Source organism: Eublepharis macularius, chromosome 1 (genome assembly GCF_028583425.1).
Source record: "Eublepharis macularius isolate TG4126 chromosome 1, MPM_Emac_v1.0, whole genome shotgun sequence".
In the NCBI taxonomy this organism is placed as follows: domain Eukaryota; kingdom Metazoa; phylum Chordata; class Lepidosauria; order Squamata; family Eublepharidae; genus Eublepharis; species Eublepharis macularius.
Window position 1 is genome coordinate 227,374,893 of NC_072790.1, and position 17,346 is coordinate 227,392,238.

At 45.5% G+C, this 17,346-nt stretch overlaps 1 protein-coding gene across 2 annotated transcripts in view; it reads left to right on the forward strand.

Annotated features, from left to right (window-relative positions):
- RASGRP2 (RAS guanyl releasing protein 2) overlaps positions 1–16,025 on the forward strand; it is a 41,587-nt gene extending 25,562 nt beyond the window's left edge. For both annotated transcript variants that reach the window (XM_054990652.1, XM_054990658.1), the window contains exons 13-17: positions 999–1,140; positions 2,953–2,989; positions 3,921–4,079; positions 12,733–12,814; positions 15,669–16,025. In XM_054990652.1, the coding sequence (XP_054846627.1) occupies positions 999–1,140; positions 2,953–2,989; positions 3,921–4,079; positions 12,733–12,791 (397 nt within the window). In that variant the 3' untranslated portion in view covers positions 12,792–12,814; positions 15,669–16,025. The remainder of the gene's footprint in view (positions 1–998; positions 1,141–2,952; positions 2,990–3,920; positions 4,080–12,732; positions 12,815–15,668) is intronic.
- The last annotated feature ends 1,321 nt before the right edge of the window (positions 16,026–17,346 follow it).

Consider the following 17,346-nt stretch of genomic DNA (forward strand, 5'->3'; position numbering starts at 1 on the left):
GCTTCTGTTCGGATATTTTTGATTCTGCTAGATCCAAACTGTGGCTGTTCATTGGCAATGCACTCTGAATGTGCTCAGAGGCACTTGCAACAGACAGTAGTTTTGAGAGCAAAAAAACATTTGGCCTAACACATTTCTTCTGATCACACTGGTTTTTGCTTCTGGTTTCTGGTCAGAGCTGCATTAGGCCCAAGTTCTATTAACGTTTTCCTACCCACTTGATATTTTTCAGAGAGATGCGCTCAAAAGAAAGTGAAAAAGGAATTCCTGGGGGGAGGGGAGGGAGCGTGTGTTCCCTTGCTTTGGCAATTTGACTGATGGTCCCTGATTTTGCTTGCTGCGCCTACACTGCTGCTTTCAGCACTAACAAAATCACTGACGGAACTCGCAAGCTTTTCTCCGGCTGATTCCAAACATAGCGGCCTAGATCCATCTACACAATTCCTGTTAGAGTGGCGTTTCCCTTTGCAGAAGAGGGAGATTACCACCAATTCCTCCCTCCCACCAAATACCCCCTACTTCTTCCCCTCTGCTATGCATGAGGGTCTGCTGACCCCCTCCCAGAAACAACATTTCAGGAGAAGGAGCTCAGAGTGCAGCAGCAGGTGGTGTAAGTGGGAAAGTATCACTCTGCATACTCCACAGATGGTTGGATACTTGCCGGAAGCTCCATTTGACGATTTTGGCACATAGAAGGGACTTCGGTGGGCGGAGCTGGGATGGGTCGGGTAGGAGGGGCTTTGGGTAGGTGGAGCCAAGGGAAGGTGTGGCTGGAAAAGCTTGGCACAGTGAGTGGCTGTGGCACAAATTAGGTGCCCCTTTGAAGCCCCTTTTTAAATGGATAGTTTTAGGTGGGTAGTCATGTTGGTCTGCAATAGAACAGCAGGATTTGAGTCCAGTGGCACCGTAGAGACCAACAAACTTTTCAAGGTGTAAGCTTTTGAGAGTCACAGCTCCTTTCTTCAGACGCTTCTTTTAATGGTATCACTGTGGCACAGGGATGGCTGCATTAGTCGAGAAGAGATGATCTCCTACTTCATGAAATCCAGCCTGGAGCTGAATGGCAAGATGGGCTTCATCCACAGCTTCCAAGAGACCACGTTCCTGCGGCCCATCGCTTGTCGCCAATGCAAGGGGCTGGTGAGCTACTGGAAGGGGTGCTGGGAAGTGGAGTGGTTCCATTCTTATGCTTAAGAACATAAGAAGAGCCCTGCCAAATCAGGCCCACATTGTCCATCTAGGCTAGTATTCTGTTTCCAAAAGGTAGATTGCTCTGGGGGGGCTCACAAATAGGGCAGGAGGACAAACATGTCCTGGGAAAAATAAATGGGTTGTGTCAGGACTTTTTTTGTGTGGAAAGAGGTGGTGGAACTCTGTGGGTTGCCCTCAGAGAAAATGGTCACATGGCTGGTGGCCCCGCCCCCTGATCTCCAGACAGAGGGGAGTTTAGAGTGCCTTCCGTGCCGCTCGGCGGCACGGAGGGCAATCTAAACTCCCCTCTGTCTGGAGATCAGGGGGCGGGGCCACCAGTCATGTGACCATTTTCAAGAGGTTCCGGAACTCGTTCCCCCGCATTCCCCCTGAAAAAAAGCCCTGGGCTGTGTATCCCCATGAAATGTCTTGTTATCATGGCATGTCAAAATGTTCCCATGAACCTACCTGTGAAATTGCAGTTTTGGACATCTTTGACAGCCAAGTCAATTCAAGATGGTGGGTAGATCTCTCTCCCTCTCCCCCTCTCTCTCCCCCTGAAAAATTCAGTTGGTGGTGTGTCCGTCTAATCAACCAAGAAGGTCTGTTTAGAACTAAAATTCTCATGGCAGTTCCTAACGGCAAAATAGTTCATGCCAGTAAATCTTGTGCAGAAAAATGTCCCAGTACATCCTGCCCTTTGCTTCCACTCTCTTAATTTGAGTTTCTGGAAACATTCTCAGTTATGATCATTGTTGGATTAGAATGTTTTGAGGGGAGGGAATGATCAAATTTGGCATTATCATGTTAAAAAAAAAATCATTCAACAAGCCTTCGTGTGTAGTTTTCTAAGCATCTCCTGAGAGCTTCACTTTTAAAAAGTGACCATTGAATTCTATAATTTTGCCAAACTCTTTTTTGAAAAAAATTGCTTCTGGAATGCAGCAAAGGTCACGTCCAAGGTTAGAGGGGAGGTTGGCTGGGAGAGGGAAAACATTAGCTTGACTTTTGCAATGTTAGATGCTGGTACTTGTGCAATTTGCTCGGTACTTGATGAGCATCCTTCCTCTTGGTGGTTCGATACTTCACCTCCTCTGAATTTTGTAGGCTTCTAACAACCCTATTCTAAAAGCTATGGTGGTGGTAATTGGTATCCTAAGCCCTTTTGGCCAGTGTTTAGGATGGTGCTGTAAGTAAGCCTGTTTCTGGAAAGGCACAACAGGCAAGACACCCTGCAAACAATATCCAAACTTAGTTGCTAATTTTATGTATTAGTTAATGTATAACAGCTGTACCGTACCTTTTTAGTTAAAAAAGCTGTCAGAGTGCCTTTCGAAAAGAAACATCTCAAATTAGCTCCTTGCAAAGAGAATTGTTTTAACCTCTCCAGAATGGCATCACTGTTACGGCCGTCTGGGTCTTTGCAGGGAGGGTGTTTCAGAGCTCGGGGGCCACCATAGAAAAGGTGCTCTCCTGCATGTACATGCAGCCCTCCCCCCTTGGGCCAATAACATCTCCCGGTGCCATTTTAGCTCAGGAAAATAGCAGGGTGGGGATAGAGGAGCCCTCTTCCTCCCATGCCATGGTCCTGATCAGAACTGAACCCTTACGGTGCTTCTAAAAGAGGTTGTCAGGAGGAATTCAAAACTGTGGCATGTCTGCTCATTCCTGTGGCAAAATCATCCAATTTATAGCTTGGCTGATCTCCTAAAGCTGTGTGTGTGTGTGTGTGTGTGTGTCTGTGTGTCTATCTCCCTTCAGATCCTTGGACTCTACAAGAAAGGGCTCAAATGTCGAGGTGAGTTTTAGGGTAAAGGGAAAACCCACCAGAATCAATGGGTGCATGTAACAGAATGTAGGAGGACGGTGATAATGTCGTTTGGGGTTGCCCCTGCGTGGGACAGGCCTTAATCTGAGCAAGGATTTAGAGTCTCAACTTGTTTTCTGTGGCATGGCTCAGCCCTGGAAGACATGACCATTGCAAAGTGGTTTCCCCAACGCATGTACAAAGTATCTTCCGCCTCGCTGGAGAAGAGCTTCTGGTTCAGAGGATGAATTTCCCAGCCATACTTAAGCCTCAGCTCCCCTGTCTTCATAGAAATAGTATAGTGGTTAAGCGCAGCTGGACTCTAATCTGGAGAACCAGATTTGATTGCTCTCTCCTCTGGTTGAAGCCAGCTGGGTGACCTTGGGTCAGTCACAGCTCTTCCAGAGCTCTCTCAGTCCCACCTTTCTCACAGGGTGATTGTTGTGGGGATAATAATAACCAGGGCTTTTTTTCTGGGAAAAGAAGTGGTGGAACTCAGTGGTAGAACTCAAGATCGCATAATGACGTCACTTTGGGTCAGCTGGAACAAGGGAGTTTTTTAAAGTTTAAATTGCCCTTGACGAAAATGGTCATGTGGCCGGTGGCCCCGCCCCCTGATCTCCAGACTGAGGGGAGTTTAGATTGCCCTCCGCAGAGGGCAACCAGCCACCAGCCATGTGACCATTTTCAAGAGGTGCCAGAACTCCATTCCACCGTGTTCCTGCTGAAAAAAAGCCCTGATAATAATATACTTTGTAAACTGCTGTGAGTGAGCATTAAGTTGTCCTGAAGGGCGGTATATAAATCAAATGTAATCGAACGTTAGTCACTACGGTGGAGGTGATGAGGTGAAGACTAGAGAACCTAGCACATGGGATAGATATGCAGGTGACTGTAAACTCCCTTCTTTTGTGTCATCAAGCTTGCGGTGTGAGCTGCCACAAACAGTGCCGGGATCTCCTCAATGTGGAGTGTCGCAAACGCACCAAGAGCGTCAGCCTAGACGGGCCAGCAGCTCTGCCAGCACGATCCTTCAGCTTCTCCCTGCCACGGCCTGGGCGGTCTTCCCTGCGGCATCCAGGTATGGCCTCATCCATTCTGCCTCCATGCAGTGCCTGGAAGGTGGGGGAGGGATGTGCCTCAGCCCTTCAAGTCGAAGGCTCTCTGCCTGTGCTGATGCATTGGGGGGGTCCTTGCTTTGCTAGATCAATATGTAAGTCTGTCTTATCCGGCATTCTTTTCCAAAATCTGCCAGCGAGATGCCTTTGGAAAATTCACTGACTCCAGCATCTGTAGCCTTAGATATATACCACCTTAGATCATGGAGGCTCCGTTTAACTTCTCTTGACTAAAAGCCATTAGAATTAGACCATTAGACCTTAGAATTGCCTACTCTCTTTTTAAAGCTATCTAAACCATTGGCTACCACCACATCTTCAGTCAATAAGCCTGTAAATTAATTATATGTTGCGTGAAGAAGTGCTTCCTATTGTCTGTCCCAAATGAACTATCCATCAATTTCATTGGGGGATCTGAAGTTCTTGTATTAAATGTGAGAGCAAAAAGCTCTTCTATACACTTTAGACCATTCGTAGTATTACGAATCATGTAGGGGCAGTTTGGTGTAGTGGTTAATAGTGGCAGGACTCTAATCTGGAGAGCCGGGTTTGATTCCCTGCTCCTCCACTTGAAGCCAGCTGGGTGACCTTGGGTCAGTCACACCTCTCTCAGAGCTCTCTCAGCCCCACCCACCTCACAGGGTTATTATTGTCATGAAGATAATTATAACACACTTTGTAACCTGCTCTGAGTGGGTATTAAATTGTCCTGGTGGGCGGTATATAAATCAAATATTATGTCCCATTTGTCATAATTCAAAACTAAAATTCCCTAAATATTTTAGCCTTTTCTTGCAGGGAAGGGTTCTTTAGATCCTTTTCTGTACCTTTTTCAGGTTTTGGACATCTTTTTTGAGATGGTGTGACTGCAATTACACACTGTTCCAAAATCGGGATGCACCAAAGATACATTCTTCCCCGCTCTTATTTCAGCACATAAGAACATAAGAAGAGCCCCGCTGGATCAGACCAGTAGTCCATCTAGCCCAGCATCCTGTCTCACACGGTGGCCAGCCAGTTACTCTGGAGGCCCAACAACAGGGCACAGCGGCCTTCCCCTTTCATTGCCTCCTACCACTGATGTGTTCAGAGGTTTGCTGCCTCTGAACGTGGAGAGTCCCTTCATTCACCACGGCTAGTAGCCACTGATGGACCAATCCACGAATCTATCTAAGCCCCCTTTAAAGCCATCTATGCCTGTGACCATCACTGGCAGTGAATTCCACATTTAATTACTCCTTTTGTGAGTCCTGCATCTACTGCTCATCAACTTTATTGGATGCCCCCAAGTTTTAGTATTTGGGGAAAGGGAGAAAAAATTCTCTCTGTTCACTCTCTCTCTCTCTACTCCACGCATAAATTTATCAACTTCTTTCATGTCCTTCCTTAGTCATCTCTTTTCTAAACAGAAAAGTCTCGGACTAAACCAAGTCTTTCCTTATAGGAAAGATGCTCCAACTCTTTGTCTTCTCTACTTCTTTCCAGCCCTGCAATGTCCTTTTTGAGATGTGGTGAACAGAACTGTACACAGTATTCCGAATTAGGCCACACCATAGGTCTGTACAGGGGCATTATAGTATCAGCTGTTTTGTTTTCAGTCCCTTTCCTAATAATCCCCAGTACAGAGTTTGCCATTTCACTGTTGTGGCACGCTGAGTTGACATTTACATTGAGCTGCCCACTACAACCCCCAGGTCTCTTTCCCTCTCAGTCTCAGCACGTTCAAACTCCATTAGCCTGTACTTAAAAGTTGGGATTTTTTTGTGTATCGCCATACACATTAAACTTCATTTGCTACGTTGTTGTCCACTCACCCAAGATCTTCCTAGATTTCTGCATAGTCAGCCTTGGCTTTCACCATCCTGAATGATTTTGTGTCAGCTTAGCCCCTCTACTGCTGACCCCCAGTTCCAGTTCCAGTTTAATGAACAAATTAAATAGCACTCCAATACTAATCCTTATGGGACCCCGCTGCTTACTACCCTCCATTGAGAAAACTGTCCATGTATTCCTACTCTCTGCTCTCTTTTGTCTAGCCAGTTTTTAATCCATAGAAGGACCCATCCTCTTATCCCATGATGGCTAAGCTTACTCAGGAGTCTTTGACGAGGTACCTTGTCAAAAGCCTTTTGAAAATCCAAGTATATAATGTCTGCCAGGCCACTATTATGTACATGTTTGTTCACATTCTCAAAGAATTCCAGAAGTTTGGTTAGGCAGGACTTCTCTTCGTGGAATCCCTGCTGATCTTCCCTCAGCAGACTTTGTTCCTTCATATGCCTAATAATCTCCCCGCTGGACCTCTTTTTAAACATCAGTGTAACATTTGCTGCTCTCCAGTCTTCTGGTACAGTGGCTGATTTTAGTGACAAGTTACATATACTGGTTAGTAGGTCAACAGTTACACACTTAAGTTCCCTAAGAACTCTCAAGTGTATGTATGCCTTCAGGACCTGGAGACACTGGTTTTTAATTTCCTCTATAGGTCTAGAACTTCATGTCTTATCTTCTCAATTTAACTCAGTTCTTCAGACTCCCTTCCTGAAAATAGTAGCTGTGGCCTGGGAAAGTGCCTGGCGCTTTCCACTGAGATCACACATACAAATAATTAATTTAGTTTCTCTGCTATCTCCCAATTTTCCTTAGCAATCCTTTTATTCCTTGGTCATCCAAAGGTCTCACTGCCTCTCTGTCTGGTTTCCTGTTCCAAATATATTTAAAGAAATGCTTATTTTTTCATGTTGCTTTTTACCAATCCACTCCTAAAATTCTCTTTTTGCTTGCCTCATTGCTAACTTATACTTCTTTTACCAGACCCTTGTTCTCTTAATTGGGGCAGGCCTACCACTTTTTAAATGAAGCCTTTTTGCTTTTAATGGATTCCTTGACTAGGGTCATTGACCAAGCAGCATTATTTTAGACTGGGCAGTACCGTTCCTAGCCTGGGGAATGTCTTCTATCTGGGTTTCAACTAGTGTGGACCTTAAATAGCTTCCAAACATTCTAAGCATTGAGAAATTTGATTCTCTTAAGTCTCGCTTTCAGCTTCATTTTAGCTAGTTCGCTCCTTTTTTATAAAGTTCTCTCTTTTTAAATCAAATGTTATTGTTTTGGACTTTAGGGGTAGTTATCGCCATTAACGAGAATACTGAACTTAATAACACTTTAGTCACTGTTCCCAGCTGGTGCGACATTATCTACATCTTGCCTCATGTCTCGGGCCCTGCTCTGTGACCAACTGTTCCAGTGCACCCAGTCATTTATGATGTCCAAGAACTTCATTCCTACAGCATGATTTGAGCACATGCATACCCAGATAATGTGTCACCCATTATCACAACATTATTTGCTTTAGTTTGAGCAATAGTACACCCCCTCTTTCAAATAATCCTTGGTGGTGGAGAGTGCCCTCAAGTCATAGCTGACATATGGCGACCCCTGGTGGGGTTTTCATGGCAAGAGACTAACAGAGGTGGTTTGCCGTTGCCTGCCTCTGCAACTCTGGTCTTCTTGGAGGTCTCCCATCCAATTACTAACCAAGGCTGACCCTGCTTAGCTTCTGAGATCTGACAAGATCAGGCTTACTTGGACTATCCAGGTCAGGGTCAAATAATCTTTAGGGCCCAATATTTCTGCCCATATTGTTTTTCTTGGGAAGTGCATTCCCCTAATGTTTTCTAACTTATTTGATTATATGCCTTCTTTGATATACACACAATGAAACACCTCCCCTTGTTTCTCCCTGTCCTTTCTATAGAATTTATTCCCAGGGATAACTGTATCCCATTAATTTTGCTCGTTCTGCCATGGTTCTGAGATACCAACTACATATAAATTGTCATGTAGCACCAAGCACTCCATCATGGCTTGGAAGCTTCTAACATTGGCATATAGGCACCTGTAACACATCTCCCTCTCTAACAACCCTCGCCTTCCTTTGTCTCCACCCACGGCCCTCTTTTGTCTTCTTACCAATATACCACCTTTCTAATATATCCTGGTTTTACTACCGCTGTACACTGAAGTTAATGGTTTCCATTGCGACCCTGATACATTTTTTTCAGGTAGCCTTACCCAATTCAGAGTCGACCCCATCAGCATATCTGTGAAGTTATGACCATATCCTAATGTAAATTGTGCTGAAATACCATCTGCCAATTTGGAAAAGAGTCTCCTTCACAACTGGTTTGGGATTTCACCCTTCTGAATAATTTGGTGCCATGCACAAGTCTGGCTGCTTCATTGTTCAAAATTAAATTAAATAGAACCAGTCTCATTTAGACATGGGCACAAAGAGAAAAAAAACCGAACATGGTGTTCGTTGCCATCCACGAACAATGAACAACGAACAACGATGAACATGACCTGTTCACAAACGCGTTTGTTGTTTGTGGGGGCCAGCAGGCCCTCCTCCAGCCATCAAGATCCCTAACACACCACTCCCAGAAACCCTACCTGAGCAAGAAGCAGGAAATGTACCAATAATAAATAATAGCTTGGCCCCAGAGCCTGGCAGCAGCCCTGGAACCTGAAGGGGTAGATCCCTACTGCACCACTCCCAGAAACCTTACCTGAGCAGGCAGCAGGAAATGTACCAGTAATAAATAATAACTTCGCCCCAGAGCCTGGCAGGAGCCCTGGAACTTGAAGAGGTAGATCCCTGTCCCACCACACACACAGAAAATTCAAGCTCCAATGCACTCTCCCTTCCTCTCCCTCAAAATGCCAACAGCAACTGTCTCTCCCTCACTGTCTGCAAAACCATAGGTGGGAGCCCCACTCCCCTCTGCTCTTTACTTCCTTGTAACAAATTTGGAGCTCCACACTTGAAAGGAAGACCTGCCTATCAAGCTAAATTGGGCTTAGATTGGGGTTTCCAGGGCAACAGCAGGAGTTCAGACAGAGTTCAGGCAGTCCCTGCCTCCAGTTGCCAAGGGAATTTATTGCAGGTGCCAGATTGTCTGGCTTGATGAACAGTGAGTCTTGCAAGGACCCCCTATTCGTTTAGAATGGGGCCTCACTAACAGCTTGTTCATGAACAGCTGATTGAACTGTTCGTGGCTATTTTTTAGTTTGTATTGCTGTTCGTGCCCATCTCTAGTCCCATTGCAGCTCCTTGGGAGGAAGAGGGGTTCACTGTCCACTTATTCCTACTTTCTGGGTCTTAAGTCTTCAATTACTTAGAAGTACCTGCTAAATTTTTCGTAGAGAATTTGATGAGAAGCTATGATAAAAGCTCTTTGGAAATCCAAGTATATAAATGTCCACGAAATCACCTGGTCTGCACCCCTAAAGAATCCCCCTGCAGGTTAACCAGGGTTCCCATTGTAGAAGCTGTTTTGGCTATCCTTCAGCAAGGCTTAAGTGCTATAATAATAATAATAATCAATAGTTACAGTTAGGAAGGTGGGAAAATGGCTTCCCTTGCGGGAACTCCCTTAGACCAAGTTTCCCTGGAAAGCACACTGGTAATCTGTCCCCCCCACTCAGATACCTCCTGAGAACATCTAGACTGATCTGCTGGGAAAGTGTCCTTCCAGGTCATTCCTAGAAAAATAATAAAGTAACAGAGTGGAAACCCTGGAAAATATAGCAAACTAAATAGCGCCCAGGTGATCTGGCACATAGGGAACAGATTCAGAGAAATATCCCAGAGAAATGTATTGTACTAAAGAAGCCAAAAAATGCCTTTATCGAAAGAAGGTTTATTATAACACTTCAGAACAAAGTCAGTGTTATTATTATGCCCACAATCCAGCTGGGGCCGAGAGGATTGGCTTACCCAAGGCCACCTGCAGCGCTCACGGCAGTGGCGGGAGTTGAACCAGCAGAGTGCTGATTCTGCACTTTTTGACAATTCTAGCCCTTATTTCTTTTCACCACTTAACCTGAGACAGAGATCAGGCTGGCAGATTTTTAATTTTCTGGATGTCTTTTTATAAAATAGTATTTTGTTTTCCAGTCTTTTTTTTTTTTACCAGTTACATATTTTAGTCCCCCCAAATCATCAGTTTTAGATCAGGATTGGTTGCTGCCGTAATGTTTCCAGAGAAACAATTCCAGAGTTTGACATTCAGTAATTAAAGATCCCTTTTATGATTTATGACCTAAATTTGCTGGGCTCTAATTTGCGGTTCTTCTTGCACCCGCCTTTTACGCCAATGAGCTTTCTTCCTTTTCTGCATTATATCTTTCTGCTCCCCCCACCCCCGCTGTACACATCCGTTTTCATTGTTTTTTCTCCAGCACTGACAATCACACACTATTTTTGCACACACAACCCCCCCCCCCCCCCCGTGAAGTTGCCTCCCTTTTTCTACCCACCGATCCTCACCCCATGACGGAAACCGGCTTCCCACCCAGATAACGGCTTTGTGCCTTGCACAGCTTCCTGCTGTGTGTTTTGGGTTGATAACCCTCAGAGGGCTGCTTCCTGTGTGTGATGCTCTGTGTAAGTTTGCACACTTCAGTTCTTCGGGCTTCTAATTTGAGAACTTTCTTTTACTGCCCCCCCCCTCACGTCTGTAACACAAGAGTGATACCATCCTTACATTACAAAACATGACTGTTAGCAGGAACCATAGAAGGTAGGAGCAGAATGCAGATATTTAAACATCTGAAAGTTTGACTTATCTACTGCATTTTTATCCTCACTCTTTCTTTTTTTTAAAAAAAAGTTTTTTATTAGGTGAGTACATATTACAAATAACATTTTTATTTAAAACCTAAATATCAATTTCCCCCCCACCCTTTCCCTCCCCCCTTTTTCTCAGACTTCCAACAGCTTTCCAACCCTTACCTTATTCTATTCCTTACTTATCTATTCCATTTATATATTATTATCTCATATTTCCCTAATAAACTGAATAATAGCCATTAAATTCAAATCTATTCAAAACTTATACTTAACAGTAATTAAAACTTCACTTTAAACGGTAAAAATCCCTATCTCCAATATTTTCCCCAATTAGTAACTTTCAAATTGCCATAATTTCCCCTTCACATCCCATTTTTTCTCCAAATACTCCTTCAGTCTCCCCCAGTCCTTAAAAAATTCTTCAGAGTTCTGGTCTCTCAGCCTTCTTGTTTGACTGATCTACTGCATTTTTATCCTCACTCTTTCTTCAAAGAGTTCAAGCTGGCCCTCTCCTTACCATTTCACAACCCACTGATGTAGACTGCGAGAGAATGCTGGCTGAGCAGGAATTTTGGACCCAGCTGTTCCAGGCCTAGTCCAGACACACTAACCATTACATCACACGCTGGCTCTAGGTCTGTGAAGGATGCATATGTTATTTTCATGATCTCCCAACCCCTTCCACTTCCACCCACTGACTTTGTTTCCTGATGTTGTCTCTAACTTACTGCGGTGGATGAATTGTGAGGTAGTGTCTCCCCCTTGTGTTCTGAGGCTGCCTCACACTGGACCTTCCAGGCTGTTGCCTTTTAGAGACAAGCGGACCGGTGAACTGTTCTCTCTTCTGGTCCAGCTTTTGGTGGGAGGAGGAGTGTGCCAGTTTTTAGGTTTGCACACACAATCAGACGTCGTGGAAAGAAATTTAAATCTAAAAGATGGATGGCAAAAAAAAATGTCGGCCTCATAGTAACGAAGAATATTTTCAGCGAGGTCCTGTGTTAGTTTGTTGCAAGAAAATCAACCAGGAGCCCTGTGGTTCCTTAAAGTATAGTCTTGAGGGTGGCACAAGATTGTAGTTTAATTAGGAATATGTTGCATGTGCAGCCATTCCACAAGACAGAAATGTTCTGTGACTTAAACCTCAGGGGTGAAATCTGGCCCTGTCTGAAAATGTCACCACCCCCTGCTTTAAACCCAGTGGGGCAAAAGACAGATTCAACAAAGGTACCTATAGTTTTCCTCAACAGGGCGTAAAGAAGCTCAGAAAGAGGGCAAAAACCATTTATAATAACAACATCGTCATCATTATTGTTATTAACAACAACATTCAGTTTATATACCGTCCTTCAGGACAACATAATGCCTGCTCAGAGCTGTTTACAAAAGTATGTAATTATCCCCACAACAATCACCCTGTGAGGTGGGTGGGGCTGAGAGAGCTCTGGGAGAGCTGTGACTGACCCAAGGTCCCCCAGCTGGCTCCAAGTGGAGGAGTGGGGAATCAAACCCGGCTCTCCAGATTAGTCTCACTGCTCTTAACCACTACACCAAACTGGGGGGGTAATAGTGTGCCTGTCAGAGAGAGAGAGAGAGAGCTCGGGGACCATTTAACATTTCCCTTCTGCTGCACTGTGTCCCTACTCCATAGTATCATTGAGTCGGTCACTACAGGCCACATAGCCCAACCCTCTGTTTGGTGCAGGACATCCAGTCAGGGAGTCCTCCACAGAAGACTGTCCATCCTCTGACTAAAGACCTCCAGAAAGCGAGAGCCTGTTCCCTCCATGCCCTGATAATTGCTGAACGGCTCTTACTGTTAGGAAGCTTCTCCAAATGTTTCAAATGAAATCCTCCCTCCCGTCTCTTAAGCCCATGAGATTTCATCTTGCCCTCTGGAGCATCGACGAACAAGCCCTCACTGACACAAAAAAAGAGAAGTCTTTGAATTTTACTCAGCTTATATTCTGGTGTCTGTGCAGAAATCCAGGAGGAGGAAGTGCAGGCGGTGGAAGACGGGGTCTTTGATGTCCACCTATGAGGCTGATGCTGGAGGGCTGCTTGGTATGTAGGCGTCAGGTGATCAAACTTTGGTGGGGGGAGAGGGAGAGGGGAGGGAGAGATGGGGGAGGCTGGGGTCATGGGGGCTGCTGAGGAGGAAAACTATTTGCCCGCTTGTGGGGAGGGCGGGCTCTTAACCCAATATATAAATTAAATAAATTTTAATAAATAAATCAGTCATTGCCTTTTTGTAAGCCCATCCAGATGCTCTTGGGCACTGCCCTTACTGTGCATTGCTGTCCTTGGCAACTAGGAAGGGCTTGCATTGCTCAGGGTAAAGGGAAGCTACACTTTAAAATGGCATCACGAGGACGTCTAATAATAGTGGCAGGAGGAACGGCCCTTTGCTCCTCAGCCCAGCAGGAGTCAGGGATACACATCGCTAATTTTGGAGCAGGCACCTCCCCGAGAGCTCCTCTCCTATCCAAAAGCCTTCCTTCTTTTACTGGCCGTGTGCTGTGGCTACAGGCGTGTCTGAACAGGAACACAAAAGGGTGTTCAGGAGCGAGGTGTCCAGGAGTCAGGATTGCCTCCAAGTCCCTTGCAATTGCTTTTGAGGAGGGAGAAGAAGAAAGAAATCGCAGTGTGACTCAGTAATGTTTCAGAAAGCTCAGTAAAACTTCAGGGCTCGAGTCCGCTAGAAGGCAGCAGTTCTGCATAATTCTCTTTATTTGACATTATATGACTGACTGCCCAGTGCAACCAAGGTCTTTCCTTTCCTGGTCAAATGCCACCCCCACGTCTTCTTTGGCAGCCTTTCCCCTTAATTCCTAATGTATTTGGGAGGGGGGAGTTGTAGATCCTTTGGAAGGGGACACATGTTAGAGGTGCTCTGTCATTAAGTCCCAGTCCCAGGTCTACCTTGGATTCAAAAAACAGGCTTGGCTCTTGCTCAGGTTACGCTGTGATGATAAAAAGCACAATGTATGTTTGATAAGATGCAGAATGTCCAATGAATCTTCTACTCAGCCAAGGTCAGCTTTCCTGTCAACGTAATATCACTGGGGTGCTTTGGATATGATCATGTTTAACTCCTTGCTCATAATCCTACCACTAGAGGAATGCTGTGCCGGAATGGTTTTTAATGACAACCGTGCATGAGACCCTGTACATTCTATAGCATTGATGTATTACCTGCGCAGGAAACTACAAGGTAGCAGAAGGGACAACTGTGTGTTGAAATATACATTACACTGTTTATGGATCCACCCTTGGTCCTGTCAAGAGCAGGCATTCCCTGCTGAAACTCAGATTCTCAAGTGTGCAGGGACCCAGTTCATTCATTCATCTCTGTTTATGGCATGTATATGCTGCTTTCCTATCCAAAGGGTCCCAAAACAGCTCAGAAAAATACCAAAATACAGATTCCCAAATAATGCAACTCAACTACAACAAACAAGAGAAATGAATTCTGGGCTGGCCCAGATTGACAAGGCTGCCTTACCCAGGCCTTGGGCTAACAGCCCATATGCCTCTGACCAGGGCTTTTTTTCAGGGGGAACGGAGTTCCAGCACCTCTTGAGAATGCTCGGCAATAGTGCTCGAAAATAATACGATTTCAAAGAATCCTGTGTGTTTCTTCCTCATTTCCCTCTTGAGAGTTCTGCCACCTCTTTTCCCAGAAAAAAAAAACCCTGCCTCTGACCCCATCCAGGCCTTAAATACCTGCAAGGAGAGGAAGACAAATTTAGCCCAGATAGGACTCGGTTGCTGATCACTTGTTGCCAGCAAGATCTTTCTTGCTATGGGGTCCAAGGAACGGGAACTTAAGCCTTTCTCCTTTTGCCCTTTTCCTTACCTGAAAAGGCACATCCCACCGTTGCCACCAAATTGTTGTTATGGTTAGGAAAGGGGGAAAGTGACTTTCCTTGTTGGGGACAACCTTAGGCCAAGGGTTCCCTGGCAAACACTCGGGTGGTTGCCTGCCACCACTCAAATACCTCCTGAAAACAGCTAGACTGATCCGCTGGGAAGCAGCTCTTCCAGCTCAGCCCTAGCGAAATAACCAAATAACAAGGTGGAAACCTCAGAAAAACTACCTTATAGCAAACTAGGTAGCGCCCAAATGGTCTGGCCCATAGGGAAGAGTCAGAGAAGTATCCCAGAGAAATGGATGGTACCAAGGAAGCCAAAAATGCCTTTGTAGAAAGGAGGTTTATTATAGAAAAGGGGGAAATGGTGGGTGGATTCAAAAGAGGTAGAAAGGAAGACAAAATACAAAATCTAGGGGAAAGCACACTATCACACAGCACACAGTCTATCAGATAAAACAATAATGTTGAGCTAGCTAAGCACACTTGACCTAAGTTGTAGAAGGTTCCTTAGAGCATATGCAGAGTTCCCTGTAGTACCAAGATAGTGGAGGAGTCCTTAACCCATGGCTCACTGGGCTTAGGGGTCTCCAGATGCTGGGGGGGGCGGTTCCTGTTTGCCCTGTTGAGGAAAATTATTTGCATTGCTGATAAGCAACAGCCAAGTTACCCCAGAGGCTCCTTGAGACCATTTCAAGTTAGGGGCAATGGATTAAGTCCTTTCCCCCAGGAGCATTTGCTGATTTGAATCAGTGCCTCTAACACATGAACATTTGCCTTTCTGCAGGGAGCTTCCAGCTTACCTCTGCATGACAGGAAGCAGGTGATACTATAAATGGCACACCATTTTTAGTTAGGCCTAACTCTGCTGACACAGCTGGGTTTCACCTAAACTCTAGAAGCCTTTGTCTGCAATATTAGGGGGCACAGTCTGGAAGTTGGGGCTTCCGGGGTTCTCTCTCCAGTTGGGAGAGCAGAGATTCTGGGAGAAGGTGGAGGTCTGTGGGGCACAGCCGTTGATTTAAGCATTTTGTTTTTGTCTGCAGAATCTTCTCCTTCCCTCCTGTCCTCTCTCGCATCACTCTGGAAAGCCCTCCGCCATCTTCTAGGGGCCACCCCGCAACTGAAGTGGAATGTGTGTATTAAGGTGGTGATGCGGAGCTGATATCCAAAAGGGATGCCCTGTAGAACAGCTGGACTAGGAAACTTTCTTCCTGAAACCTAGTTCAGAATACACTCCGCCCCTCCATGCTTTAAGGGTTGAGGCCAGAGTTTGCATGGTGGGGAGGAGGCATTAGGGTTCCGGCGGGTGACACAGAACTTCCCAATCCATGTGTATATTTGTTTCAAGAACTGGATTCCAAGATGTAATAATGATTACAATAAATTTGACATTTCCTGTCTGCCCGCCTGTTCCACTACCAAAATACTCTGCTGTTTCCTGGGGGAGGGGGGGCAGGGTTCCATTCTGGTGATGGTGGATTCAGGCAGGGGAAAAGGGGCCGTCTGTGCTAAACTGGATGGGTCCGTACAACACTGCCTTTTCACATGATTGGTTGCCTCTCTTCCCTCCCCCCCCCATTATATTGCCACCTTTCTCGGCAGGGCTTTCCCCCCTTTAACAGCCATGTGACAGCCGGAAATTTAACTGGTAAAGCTTTTCCCACCAATACATCTCCATGTTACCTAAAAGCAGACATTGCCTCTGAGCATATGCAGAATTGTTGCAAAAACTGCCAGAAACAAAAGCTTCTTATGCTAAAATGCAGCCGCCTTTGGCCCCTGCAGTGAGGATTATGGGTGTGTGTGTGTGTGTGGAGTGGTGAAGCATCTGCCCTTCTGTGCATTTATAGAACAAAGGAAGTGGAGTGAGAAAGGAAGGTGCTGTTAATTGGATGAATTTCCCTTGGGTTTTATTTCTCTTGTCAAATTGGACACAGAATAAAAAGAGGGAAAAAACCATACTGATCCCTTTCCCTGTTGATTGTATATTGCTCATCACGTCAAGGCTCTTGTCAGTATGGCCTGGAATTAGTGGCAAGGCATTTATGCCCTCGTATTCCAGCCGTTCCTCCCTCAGGGCAACATTTCCCTCCACCCTACAGGGCAACTGAGATACGAGTCCCCCCTCCCCTTTATGAGATGGTCCCTTTTGTCTCTCTAAGGTTTCTGGAATGGAAATCTCGATATTCTAGAAAAACTCTGTACAGTGAGCAGGAGGCCTGGTTGAGGGAAGGCCACTCTGCCCATGCCCAGAGGCACACTTGATTTTAAACATCACTTATTCTAAAGCTCATCCTGGAGGCTGAAAAGGGATCATAGGGCTGTGTTTTTGATCCTAGCTTTAGACAGCTTTTTAAGAAGCAAATAAAGTCACGGAGGAGGGGGGAGCTATCAAAAATCCATAACAGTGAAATAGAACCTCCATGTTCAGAGGCAGCCTACTTCTGAATACCAATGTGAGGGACAGATAACTCGATGTGGTGGAGCCTGTTGTCTTCATGCCACTTACGGAAACAGGATACTGGATTAGGTGGCTCTTTGATCTGATCCAGCAAGGCGCTTCTTAATGGGAAGGGGAGGTAGCCTGGCGAGGGGGGGGGGGCATTTTCCCTTCGAAAGCTGAAGCCGTTAAGCAGAGGAGAGAAAATTGAATTATGAAGAATATTGATTGGCACATGGATGGCACAGGCGATAAGCGCCAAGCGGTCTTAAGCAGGCGGG